The 14,803-nt window shown below is 33.8% G+C and overlaps 1 protein-coding gene across 1 annotated transcript; it reads right to left on the reverse strand.

Annotated features, from left to right (window-relative positions):
* Window positions 1-344: 344 nt before the first annotated feature.
* LOC136039131 (E3 ubiquitin-protein ligase RNF10-like) lies at window positions 345-2,518 on the reverse strand. The gene is given in 2 exon segments (XM_065722617.1): window positions 345-2,021; window positions 2,133-2,518. Coding segments are annotated over 2 exon segments (1,062 nt in total). The 3' UTR covers window positions 345-1,345.
* Between the last annotated feature and the right edge of the window lie 12,285 nt (window positions 2,519-14,803).

Genomic DNA, 14,803 nt, shown 5'->3' on the forward strand with positions numbered 1-14,803 from the left:
AGGTGACAAGGCACTTCCCTGCTTTACTCCTTTCTTAACTATAGAAGGTCTCGAAAGACCCGACCCACGTACTCTTAATATTGCACTAGTTTCAAAATACATACTATTGAAATGCGTACTCTTAATATTGCACTAGTTTCAAAATACATATTTACAACCAAACGAATTAAAACAAGAAGGCAGCCTCATATCATCTAGGCCTTTTTTAAGCAGAACTCGCAACACATAATTTATTTTGTCCTGATCTACACTTTTCAGTTAATCAACTTAAAATAAATATTCTATCCGTAGTACTAAAACCTTTTCTAAAATCTTCCTGTTCTTCTTTCATAACTGCAAAACTCTCTAGCCAATCATTTAACCGGCTATCTAAAATTTTCTCCACGGTTTTGCTAAATATAGGAGCTAACGCTATCAGCCTTTAACTCTCAGATCCCTGGGACTCCCCCTTTAAATATAGGTACCATTATCGATGTTCTCCATGTAGAAGACCATACTCCATTACTAATAATCCTATTAAATAAGTAAACTAACACAGGCAATATCACTTTAGGTGACCTCTTTATCAAAATTGCTTGTATTCCATCAGCTCCTGGTCCAGACCTTCTGACAAAATTCTCTTGCCAAATCATAATCCTTTTCTCTCATAGGGAACAACAAAAATCGCTCCAATTGTCATTACTTAATTCTATGCATTCTATACTCTCTAAATAAATTGACCAAGTATCGGCGCAGGGCTATCTGATAGGCTTTCTGTTATCAACATTTTTTGATTTCATTTTTGACCAGAAATCTTTTATATTACCTAGATTGAAAGCTTACTCCAACTCCTTCTGTTATTCTCTAAGCTTCTGTCATTTTTTTTATCACCCTTTTATATTCTCTTATTTTTTTTCTTTAAATCTTAGTAATAATTCCTGATTTTTGCTCAGATGAAGAGTAATTTTTAACTGCCTCAAATAAATCTTACACACATTGTCAAAGAAATATACATTTATTTAATAAGGCAATCATCAATCAAAGCGGCATGGTTTTGGGTAGCGATGACGTTTTTCCCTCCTTGCCTTATTCTGATTGAGTGCCCATTCCTTTCTTCTTTCAACGTCATAACGTAGCCGTCGGTCCTGGCGTTGAACCTCGCCAAAACAATCTTCTCCCAATAAGTCAAGCGGTTGAGGTTGCCAAGCAGGAGAAGGCTCAGGTTGCCAACCATGTGAAGGCTTGAATTGAACTTCCTCACTCTCCTGTTGTTGAGAATGGCCCGGCTCATCTCCATGTTGTAATTCATCCCGTGAGCAGAATGGGAAAGGAAGAGAAGAGCCAAGAAGCTTTTTTTCCACATGTTCTATACTTCCTGGGCGTTCTTCACGTTCAGGAAAACGATCTCTGAAATGATCAAACGTTTCTTGGCTGATGACACATCATCTAGTTCTACTTTCACGACTACAAATGCAGTCGTCACCGGTAGATGTCTTAAATACCGCAAATCACTTCTCAACTCATGGGTCATTGAATATGTTTCTTGTTGAATTATTGTTCCACTAAGAACACGCGGAGCTGCTTGCAGACTACCATACTCATGTTTCAACATTTGAAAGCAATCATTATGTAGGTAGATGTTCTGTCCGTTATGAGCTTGGTAAAAATAATGGACTTCTTGTTCTTCAAGTTTAATCTTATCGAGATCTTCCGCTGAAACTTCTGCCGAATTCCCCCGCTTCTGCGGCCGAACCTGGGCCGCTAATTGATTCCTCCACTTCTCAAACAAGCCAAGCGCTTCCTCTATAAATTTTGCTTTCTTATTTTGGTCGTCTTCATCGTGTTTCAGTTGGGCCTCCAGCTGTTTTCTTTCACGACGTACAATATGGTCAGTGACCTCCTGAGGAGTTGCGCGAACAAGGTTTTGGCCTCTTTCATTATTTATTTGTCCCAATTCCTTAGCTGGCGGTTGACTTAAGAAGCGAGGCACTATTGATTTATCTTCCAGACACATCAGCAAGAACGTAATCTTTTCGTCGATTCTTTATGAAGGCTGAGCAACATAGATGACACTTTTCAAGTCCTCTTTGTAAACATGGGCCTTACAAACCGTGCAGCTGCATCCCGACGCTTCATCATTTGTTTCTATTTATTCCAGAATGCAGGCCCAGCAATAAATATGCCCGCAGCGGGTCATTTTGGCAGCAATTGGTGGAAACAAACAGATCGGGCATCTACACTCTTCTGACCCTCGAAAAATAATTTGTTCAATAAGAGTCCAATAAAAATTTCAATCCGGATTTGTTCAATCCGCCAAATAAAAATGGTAATCAGCCTCATGTTCGACAATAAACCGACAGTTGGCTTGCAAAAACGTATCCTTATTATATTCACGAGGCTGTATTTTCATGGCTGTATTTGCAGAAGGTGGGCCAACAAGAACTTCTCTTATTGGAGGTAATAGTCGAAGTCTAATTGAAACTAAAGTCAGATTATCCGAAGGATGGCCCAACATTTTCACTTTTCTTCTAATGGCCATGATGAGTTCAACCTCAAAATCTTGTGCTACCGAAAATCAAGTGAAAGATTACAATTTTTAGGCATTGCACTCAACACAATATATGCCAACTACTTGAATCGAAGGGTATGACTTCTGTGATAAAATGTCTAAATAAATTATCCAAGAGGAATTTAATCAAACTTTTCTGGATTGTTAAGAATAATAAAGCTCCTGAATATAATTTCAAAGTAATTTGCGATACAATTTGTATTTTAGCTAAAACGAAATTTATTTAAAAAAAGAATAAGTCTGACAAGATTGGTAATAAGGACAGCAGATTATATTTACCTATTAATTTTACTCGTAAGCAGATTGAAGATATTAATTTACCTGAAATTTCAAATCAGTGGGGTGTGAAACACGCCCTTCCTAGTAATTTCAATTATAATGATAATCCAGTTTTAACTTATAAATTTTCAAAAACAATTGGGCAAATGATTTTTAATTATAATTTAATACTTAAAAGATTGGACAGTGATATAAATTAGAAACCTGTTTGTAATTGTAAGCAACTAGGTTCATTTGTAAATCCCACTTACCAACATGTTATAACAGGGAACTTGTCAATAATAAAACAAGATGATTTTTAAATCATAATAAATAAAGTGGCTAATTTCCGTCTTTCTCATCATTTGAAACCATCGAGTATTCTTGATAGCTTGGAAAAGGATTTTGATTTATTCATTGATAAGTGGTGTAAGAAAGAGAATGAAAATAAAGAGAGTTTTGGAAGTTGGAAGAATTTAATTATTAGTAGAAGATAAAATAAAATATATGCTAATTTAAAAAATAGTAACACTAAATCGTTATTTTATAATGCTAGGATAAAACAAGCAATTGCTAATCTACAAAATGAATTTGTAATTGTGCCGGTGGATAAAGCTAATAATAATTTTGCCATAATTTTTCAGAAGCTGTATTGTGATGTCTTAACAAGGGAGTTATGCACGACTGATGTTTACGAAAAGGTGAATTTAGAGGATGAAAATTTAATTGAAAAAACTGAACAAATACTTTTTAACAATTTTAATATTAAAATAAATGACAATGATACAAAGTTCCCTTTCCTATATTGGACTGTAAAATTTCTTAAGAATCATCCTAAACCACGGTTTATTGCAGGAGCAGCTAAATGTCCGACCCGCATTGCTGCTACTGACCTCTCTTTAATTTTAAAAGAAATTATAAATAAACTTAAAACTTATTGTTTTGGTATATAAAATTTTTCGAATTTTAATCCATACTGGAGTGTTAATAATTCACTACAGGTGATAGACTCTTTAACAATGGTTTCAGCTAAAAGAATTGACTCTTTTGATTTTGCGACAATGTATACTAATTTATCACTTAATGTAGTGTTAGAAAATTTTAAAACGATTATCAAGAAATCTTTCCTCTTATCGAGTAAGAGGTTCTTAAAAATAGATACTTATTATAAAAAAGCTACATGGACAAACTGCTTTAAGACTACAGTTAGCTCGAGATGTTACAGCTTAGATATGATTTTTGATTGATTAGAATTTGTTTTATATAATACTTATATAAGATTTAATGGTAATTTGTACAAGCAAATCGTTGGAACTCCCATGGGGAGGGGGGAATGTCGGCCTGTGTATAGCTGACTTGTTTTGAAGTCAATTCGAATATAAATATATGATGAATAAGAATAATCCAAATAATAAAAACATGTTTTGTCAAATAATAAAAGATATTTAGATGATATTTTGGTTTTAAATCGTAAGGAATTTATTAATATTTCTTAAAACATGTATCCATCAGAGCTTACTCTTGAACCTAGTCATGGCACTGGTCTAAAAGATCATTTCTTGGATTCGAACATTAATATTACTGATAATAATAAATTAGGTTTTGAAATGTATTATAAAACGGATGATTTCGAGTTTGAAGTGATTAACTTCTTGTTCCCTGAAAGTAATATACACTCAAATATCACATATTCAGCATTTTACTCACAGTTACTTGGATATGCAAGGATTTGTAGTAATTCTATTGATTTTAAAATAGATGTAAAATTTTAAGCCAAAAATTGATTTTAAGAGGTTTTTGTACAAATAAATTAACTTTGCAATTTAAAAAACTTAGTTTTCATTATAACGAACTTTTAAATAAATACCGAAAGAATTATCTTGAAATACTTAGCAAAATCTTTGGTTTATTTTGATTTTCTTTGTAACTGAGTTTGGCGTATCCCTTATTTTTGACAGTGGATTTCCGGAAGATTTTGTATATATTGTATTTTCAAATGGTCTTATTTTGTATTCATTTCTTCGATTTTTATCTTGGTCACATTTACATCAATAGAGAATAATTCGATATAGTGAAAATTTATTAATAATTGTTTAGTATTAATATAGATTGTGAATTCGTAACATAAATATAATAATTCCAGAACCAAGGTATAATATGCTTGTTCTGGTGTTACTTGGTTGTTCTACATTTGTTTTTTAATAGGAAAATATTTTGGAGGTGATATCTAGTACGGGAATGCCATGGGGAATTCATGGTAGGCACGCCACTTGCCTGGGTAGGGAATTTAAAGTGCCGAAACCCTCTGGGCAAGTGTGTATTCTCCTGATGAGCCCTTGTGTTGGGTTGTAGGCTCTGAATTATTTGTTTTTTTTTCTTTTTTTGGGGTGATACCTAGCACGGGGATGCCATGGGGAATTTATGATAGGCACGCGACTGCCTGTCCATGGATTATTCTTGATGGTTCATTGTGTATGCTTATGCGGTTTGACCTATGTGATTATAAGGATGAGTAGGGTTAAGGCCCTACTCAATTACTGATCTATATTAATCACTAATTTAGAAAAACACTCTTCCTTTTCTCCTTCTGTCTTTTTTTGTGTTTTTGCTGTTGCATTGGTGATAAAACTGAGGAAAACTGATGTACAGATGAAAACGGTAACCTTCTTGGAGCATTGGAGGCAAGTTTTTTTTTGTCTCGTCTAATTTTAAAATATCTTGTGACAATAATTTTTCTTCAATGGAAACTTTGACTTGCATCATCAAAAACTGCCGAAAACACCTTTTAGTCAAAATTTTCGTACGGCAGTTTCCAAGGGTTCTCTTCAAAGACACTTGAGATTAGGCTGAACATTGATTAACGCTACACATGATTGAATACCAGGAAACCTTTCAATGTTCCCTGAAACCATCTTTTCCAAAAAGGAGCAATTGTACGTCATATTTCAGGATTGATTGTCAAAACACCATGTGTTTTATCACAACAGCTGAATAATATGACTGAAATAACTATCCTTAACGCAAACAATAAGTGAATTAAAGAAAACAGATTAAGAAAATATACAAACAGAAAGAAAATACAAGCTCTACTTTTCCTTAACAATATCGTCCAAGGAAGGGATGAATTGCAAACTAGCATTATTCTCTATATTTATTTACCGGATACCTACACAATACAAACTCATAAGTCACACCTCACACAGACACTAAAAGGGGGAAAAAGGGAAATATATACTTTCCTTTTCGACATAAATTATTCTTGACAACAAAAACAACTTATATAAACATACACTTAAAAGAAAAAGTATAAGTACAGGGAAAAAAACAAAACAGAAAAAACATTTGCAAGGTCATTCTACATAATTATAATTTCATTGTGGAACATCGCCTAAATACTCTGCTGGGCTCATTTCAGGAATTAATTGATCACATTAATAAACAGCTTTTGCTCCATTTGCTCTTTCGATAAGAATAACTGGCGGAATAGAATTCGAAACCCAAGACGAAATACCCAGTGCAGTCAATTTATCTTCCATTGCAAATAACTTTTTTCTAGCAAAACGAATAGAAATAGGTGCTTCATCACTCCAATGAATGTTAATGTGATTAGCTACTGAATTGCCTTTCAGCCTTTTATCTCTTTTTAATATATTTACCTTAGCATCAGATGACCAAACATTCACCTTAAAGAATATTTTGCCCTTCTGTGTCATCACAATAGAAAACTCCGGTACTTCAGACATCTGCAGACCGTCCTCACAATTTTTTTTCAAAAATGAATTTAGCTTCATTTTGGCTTTCACATGGAACATTCCACACAATTATGTTGCGGTCTTTAGATCTATATCCAAGAGACTTTAAGCGCTTTGACAAATTAAAGATAGAATCTTTGAAGAAACGAGTCTCTTCCGAGACAACAAAGAGATGTTTCTTGAGTTCATTAACTTCACCTTTCGCGCCAGTAACTTCAACATCAACACGGTTAACTTTTGTGTTTAAATTTGTATGTCCAGATTCCACTTTTGGAATACAGCATTTTCAAGTTTTAATTTATCATTGATTGACTCCAAAACCTTCTTATTATCTTTTACAGATCATTATCCATGTCAGTGCCTACATTCAATGCATTAGTCCCCAGTAGAGGGCATGGCTAACACCACTATTTAGCACAAAGATAAATCCAGGAGCTCAGAAACTATAGGCCAAGAAAACCAAGATTGATCACATCAAAAATACATCCATAATCATAACTCTTAATTCATGAACATAAACAAGCTATTTATCCTTTTCTGTTTTTTCTTCTTTGTTCAGTTCTTTTTCCGTACCTCACCTTTCCATGCAAATGATGAAACATAGGGAAGTTACTAATCTTGAACACAATAATTCATTTTATCACACTTTTTACGTAGGTACCCGGATTGTGCTGTCGCTCGTTCGAAGTCAAATTCATGTAGTGTTACGAGTCAAACTAGTTCAATTCAAAGCAAAATCTCAAATAAGTTATTATCTTCTGACACTAACTGATTTTTAGGAGGGGGCTATTTAAATCCTTTCTTACAGAGATTGCCTTGTAGATTCTCCGAATAGATGATAAGCCATGTCCAAGCCAAACATACTAATTCGACTGTGCAAGTTAGACTAACAAGAAACCGGTTTTTCTCACTGATAACTTTGAGTATACAGATAGCTGTTCAAGGAATGAATGCTATGTCAGAACTGAACATAATAGAAAACAGTTTTGTAACATAATAGGAAGTGCGGGACCCGATACTCCCAACACCAGCAGTTTAAGCACAAAAGTACGCCTTGTACTACGGCACTTCTGTACCGTTTCCGCTCCCTTCTTCGAAGTCATAAAACTCCACGATTAACTTTCAATTTTTGATTGAAAACAGTTTAATATTAAAATGGCCATAAGAAATTTGAAGTATAAACATTGTCTTATAAATTTAAAACCTAATATTAAAATAAATGTTTTTCAAATTTTTTTGCAGGACACTGTGGGACATTTGTAAGAGTATTTTGTTGCACACATGTTACCTCTGACTTGGTTTCTTTGTCCTCTTTTTTAGGCCTTGTTTAGTTATATCAAAGTCTTTTCGTAGCCATCTTTCATCATTTGGTACATTTATTCCTTAATTTTGGCAATGTCCTCTGTAATTTCGACAAGATTCGTTTTTGCATTTCTGCATTTGTATATTTTGTGTTTTTGACTAATTCTGCCAAATAGTTCTTTGCCAATTCTTTAGCCTTAAACACTCGTTGGAATCTTGTCCTTATCGCCTGAATTTTGTCCATCTTTCTTCTCTTCTGGACTCTTCATTTTTTTGATATTGTTGATTTCGAGTTTTTAACTGGGGTCTTTTCTTTAGGTGAGGTACAGGTCTAATCCACTTTCAATAATTGGTCCTTCCTGTGACCACTAACTTTTTCAAAAATTATAGCATACTTCTTGAAATTGGGGCATTCTAATATATTGTCCAGCTCCAGAAAATGCCGAAATCTGTCGCTTTTCCTGTTTGGGATTCTGCAGTATACTGAAATATTTAATATTGAAAAACCAATAAATAATCTTTGTAACTGTAAATGGAGTCTTAGATACAGTCCTTATTGGATCTGGAAACTCGATCAATCTAAATACCACTCGAGCAATGATAAATATAAGTAATGATGGGCTATTCAAAATCTGCTATTCAAAATCGAATGCAAGCACAAGATTTGTCAACCAAAAACTGTGGTTTTATGCACTATTATATTTTATTTTTTGATGTTGCGGGTACACTTTCAGTGAATTTCTAGGATTTATTATGATAATGCTCGATTGAACGACTTTCTAGTTGAAAATACTCTTTCCTACCTGTATAATATGAGTTTTGGTGGCCTAAACCGAAAATGCTTTTAAAATGTCAGTAAATTTGTTTATTGATAAAATTTCTAAGTGCAAAAACTCTGTGTCCTTTAGATTTCTTCTTTCATGCATGATAATCGTTGGAAATGATAAGTAGCGGAAGCTCGTCCGGGTTTAACCTATATTCATCTTGGCATGCAAAATCAGGGTCACATTTTCTAATATAAAATATAACTTTATTGAATATTATATCTCTTTGTAAAATCAAGAATACTATTTTGATTCACGCGTTTCATTAATTAATTCATTCATTATAAACTAAATACACTATACAGCATATATTTCACTATGTAATTCAAGATCCCCTGGAGTTAACTTGTTGGGGGATCCTGTACATTTGACACACTACATCAAAAGTAGATAAATTTATCACATATTAAAAATGAAGAAAAAAACAAAAGACCAAATACAAGTGATATATAAAAACGCAAATGATTCATAAGTTTAAATGGTTTGACAAATTAATTCCATTATTGAAAAAAACGTCTGTAATAGACTGCTAATAAGAGCTGTGAATGAACACTGGAGCAGATAACTTTCTAGAAAGACTGTTTAGCGATAAAGGATATCCGCTTGATGATGATGACCTAAGACAGTACGGCTGGAGAACTTCAGATAAAAGACCATTGTTACCTGTAAAAGCATGGCGAAGATTATTTTCGGCAATAATGGTATCACGTTTATCGAGACCTATATCTTCATAAAGGTCGATGTAAGGGTATAGACGAGGAAGGCGAAAAGCTTTAATGATCTATTCTGGGTTCTCTGAAGAGAGTGAATTAAAGATTTGTTGGTATTTCCCCAAACTGAGCAGCAATAAGAATGGTAAGGAAAAACTAAATTGAGCGTGACATCAGGTGCTAAAACTACCCTTCTTTCATTTATGAGAGGAGGTTTTCCGTCTGCCAGGAAATGTCCAAACGCTGCGGGCCCTGTGGATCACCGTATCAGAGGCCTCCTTCCTTCTGTGCACAAAAACTACCATCCTGAACAGGGTCCGTGTCCAACAATTCCGGTGGCTTGGCCGAATCCAGTGCACATGCAACGACTAACTACCGAAAACTGCCTTTGAAGGTCACATCCATGGTTCTCGCCCTTGCGGTCAACCTCCGAAGCGCTGAAAGGAAAACTTTTTTGCCTGCAACCTTCGCAAAATGTCTTCTCAGAAAGGCTCAAAACAGAGAGCAGTATAGACGACAAATACATTTGCTCGTGAGGAGAGAGGCCCCATGACGACAGCCAAGACCAGATGGGACTCAAGTCAAGTAAGTCATAAAAAAGGAGGATTTTCTGGAGAATCTAATATAGATCACAATAATATCAGTTTTGTATATATATCTTGAATGGAAGGGGTGTCAAGTAAATAAAAGTTGCAACTAATTCAAAGCCATAGGAATGCCATCAATTTGCTTCGGTTTAATAATTCCAAAAACTAATGAATATATTAAATAGTTCTGATTTCAAGAGAATCAAAACACCATTCTCCACTATTCCAAGTGCTGCCTAGAATTTTCTGTTGGCTCGTAGAAACGGAAGTGTTGTAAAATAAATGATCGAAACTAACAATTTGCGAAAACATTGATAGTAAAGTATATGCAGAAATAGGACGTTTATACGAAAATCAACATTGAAACAGTATTTCAAAGTTCACAATTGACATAAAACGCAATACAAAACCACAAAACACAAAAGTTGTCCGCACTTATTTCTTATTTGAAGAAATTTGCAACGTTCTTTAAATTTTTTTAAAAGAAAATTAAAAAAAACAGGCTTAGCAGTCTATGTTAACCTATAAATGGGTACCTTTAGCACTTTCTTTGAGTCTCTAAAGTCTTTATCTGAAAATGCAAACTTCATTCCAGGTGAATCTTGAATTTTTCTCGGGCCACCAAACTCTTCCTCTTCACTAAAAACAGAAAAAAAAATCATAAGAAATTTTCTATACAATAGTTAAAAAATTAAGAGCAGTGACAGTGATACATCTCTTGTGAAATTTGGTGAGTTGGCAAATTATTTTTAATTGAAAAACATGATTAGCTGGAACAATCATTTCCATGTCTGTATTTTGTTCTCGATAAAAGACACAATTAAATTGTACCAGTGGAAAGTATTGGTGACAATTTGGTGTTTTAGTTTTAGTGACAGTCCTGGGTTAACACTTTTGACGATTTTTACCCATTTCGACAATTCTGGACGCGCAGACACACTGCTCCTTTGTCTTTACTTGGAAACTAATTATTTGTGGCATTTTCAGTATTAGCTAGTATTTTCAAACTTAGTTCTTGTGGCTTCAGTTTTTCTGTTCTGTCGGACAACTGTTGAATTAAAATCAACATGAAACACGTTTCATTCATAAATTTGGTATTTTTTCTATCAGTAGACGTGGCTACTATGGATAAGAGTAGTTTCTTGCATAAGTATGGTATTCTGTATACGCTTTACTAATTTGCATTAAAGACATCAAGATTATGTCATGATAAATATGCATTGTTAGGCATATCAAAGAAACACCTTGGAGGCTGTAGCAGATTAGTTATTGTTCATTATTATTGTTTTTTCTTCTTTTTTTGTGTATTCAACGTCGTTTTGGTTTTTAGTGCTGATATGGTGGGTGACGTCTTCATTTTGTCGGTTAGATTTGCCCAAAGTTTGTAGTGTTAAAGAGAAAAGCGACTTTATTTTTTGTTTCAAGCTCAGGTTAATTTTTAATATTATGTGTAGGCTATAACAACGAAAACACAAAAACAGACATCCTCTCCCCCCCCACCTCAGTATTCGTGGCTTGAAAATTAGCGAAAGAAAAAGATACAACAAGTCAAACCATAAAAGAGAAAAGAGCACTCTGAAACAAAAAAAAGAAAGGTGTCACAACCCTCTTACAACCACCTCCGGAAAAAAATATGTAACACAAGATTTATATAAGCAATTCAAGAATAAAAATGAAACTATTTTCCGAAAATTGATATTTAAACATATAAATAAGGAAAAAAGAGCCATGACAAATCTATACAAAAAATAATATTCTGAGAAATATATTACCAATAACCATTGATAGATTTGACCTAAACTTTAAAAATTTAATGTAGAGACCGTTTGGAGATGCCCTGAAATGATATTTATAGTGTAATAGTTCCAATGCTTATGTCACGAGGAATATACGCTGTGTTGAAAATTGATGTCGGTATTGACTTTTCTATTCCGTAGATTTTCTTCTAATGAAAAGCTGAATGTTCAAATTTCATGGACTAAGTTGTTTCGATTGGCCGTTTTTTTGTCTTGTTATTTTAGTAAATGTCATCATTTGCAGAAAGAGGTTTTTCTGCAAATGGATTAACTTGGCAATTTAAAAATTTAATTTTTATTATAACGAACTTTTAAATAAATACCAAAAGAATTATCTTGAAATACTTAGCGAAATCTTTCGTTAATTTTGATTTTCCTCGTTACTGAGTTTGGGGTGTCCCTAGTTTTTGACAGTGGATTTCCGGAGGATTTTGCATATATTGTCGTTTCAAATGGCCTTATTTTACATTCATTTCCTTGATTTTTATCTAGGTCACATTTATATTAATAGAGAAATTTTGACATAGAGAACAACTTTGAATTATTGTTTAGTTTTAATATAGATTATATATATATATAATGAAAAGAGAAATCACCAGTGCAACAGCACACAGACATAAAAAAAGAAAAGAAGAAGACAGATTGTTAAAGATTGTCCTTTTTGGTCAACCGTGTGGGGCTACACGGAAAGGTGGTCGTCCTTGTCTGGGTTGGGAGGATGTCATAAATAAAGATTTAAAGGAAATGGGAACTTCCTGGGAGGGTGTAAAGAAGGAGGCTTTAAATAGATTAGGTTGGAGGAGGAGCGTGCGTAGCTGTGTTGGCTTCAGGCGGCTTGGTGCTGCAGTGAGTTATTATTATTATTAGTAGTAGTAGTAGTATATATATATATATATATATATATATATATATATATATATATATATATATATATATATATATATAATATATAGTTGTTTGTTTGTGGGTCTGTCGAGTTATGTCATGTCGTCATGAAGTTTGTTGTCGTCATGTTTGTTATGACGATGACGTCAATAAAAGTATTTAAGTAAATCGTTAAAAGACAAATTTTTAATTGTAAGAAGATCGTGGACGGAAAAATGTTTAATTGTAAAATGACTGAAGAACCTACAATGGCAACAGCCGAGGAAGCTGCTCAAAGAGTATATGCCAAAAAACTTTCGGCTGATAGAGAAAATAAGAAAAGAAAGCGTGCCGAGGAATCACAAAAACAGCAAGAAAACAGGCTTGCGGCTAAAGAACGCAAAACCGCGCAGTTAGATGAAAATCCACCTGGACAGCGAGAGTCAAAACATATCAAAACTGAAAATGATAGCGATGATGATTGGGTTTGGGATTTTGACTTGGATAAGGTCATCAATGCCTACTAGATTTTAGTTAAAAACACAAAGGTTCGGCGATATGTATTTCATAGTGACGCTGAAAAATAAAGAAGAAAACGAAAACTGAAAAAAGAAAAAAGGTAAAAAACTAAAAAGAAAAAAACACTCAAAGAGAAATTACAGACCGGGACACAAATGACGACCGGGACAGAGGGAATATAAATGACGACCGGGACACTCAAAGAGAAATTACAGACTGGGATACCGGGACACAAATGACGACGGGGACACAGGGAATATAAATGACGACCAGGACACAGGTATTTAAGAATATCGTTCAAAGACAAATTTTTAATTAAGAAGATCGTTGAAAGAGAAATTTCTAATTGTAAAATGAGTGAAGAATCTACAATGGCAACACCCGAGGAAGCTGCTCAAAACGAATGTATTCAAGCCGAAGTAGCTGAGTTGGTAAAACGTTATGTTTCAGGTTCTAGGTCCGAGAGGCTCAAGATTTGAATCTTGGCTTTAGCATTAATACAAAAGAAGAAAAAAACTAAAAAAGGTAAAAACTACAAAAAAAACTAAAAAGAAAATACTAAAAAAAAACTAAAAAAGCTAAAAAACTAAGAAAAAAAACAAAAAAGGTAAAAAACTAAGAATTAAAAAAGAAAAAAAACTAAAAAAGGTAAAAACTACAAAAAAAACTAAAAAGAAAAAAAAACTAAAAACTAATAAAAAAAATAAAAACTGAAAAAGAAAAAAAGTAAAAAAAGGAAAAAGACTGAAAAATAAAGATGAAAAAAAAACTAAAAGCCGGGACACAGGGAATATAAATGACGACCTGGACACTCAAAGAAAATTACAGACTGGGACAGAAATAACGACCAGGAGATATAAATGACGACCGGGGCACAAATGACAACCGGGACAGAGGGAATATAAATGACGAACGGGACGCTCAAAGAGAAATTACAGACTTGGACACAAATGACGACCGGGATACTGGGAATATAAATGACGACCGGGACACAGGGAATGTTCGGTTAGCAATCACCATCAACAAAGCTCAAGGGCAATCATTAGAATAATGAGGTATAGATCTGAATACGGATTGGTTTTCCCATGGACAATTTTATGTTGCATGTTCAAGAGTCGGTAAACCTGACAATCTATTTATATGCACAGACAATGGGACATCGAAGAGTGTTGTATATTCGCAAGTTTTACGTAGTTAAAAACATATATATATATCTATAACGAAAAGAAGATCTTTTCTCTTTTATCTATATTCACAGGTGGGACACAGGGACACAACTACAATGGCGCGTAACGACTTACGCGTGCGGGGGGGTGGGGGTGGGTTTTCTCAGGAAGCGCCCCCACCAACTAGGTGGCGCTTCGCGCCACCCCAACAGCTAGTATATATATATATATATATATATATATATATATATATATATATATATATATATATATATATATATATACTATCTATCTATATATATCTGTTACACTATCTATATATATCAAAAAGGAAAAAACTGAAAAATAAAGAAGAAAAAAGAAAAAACTAAAAAAGCTAAAAACTTAAAAAAATAAAAAGAAAAAAAGAAACGCTATGAAAAGTGGGGATGATTCCATCTGTAGGGTTCGAGAAGTTATTTTAAGGCACCCTTGTAT

This window comes from Artemia franciscana, chromosome 19 (genome assembly GCF_032884065.1).
Source record: "Artemia franciscana chromosome 19, ASM3288406v1, whole genome shotgun sequence".
NCBI classification, from domain to species: domain Eukaryota; kingdom Metazoa; phylum Arthropoda; class Branchiopoda; order Anostraca; family Artemiidae; genus Artemia; species Artemia franciscana.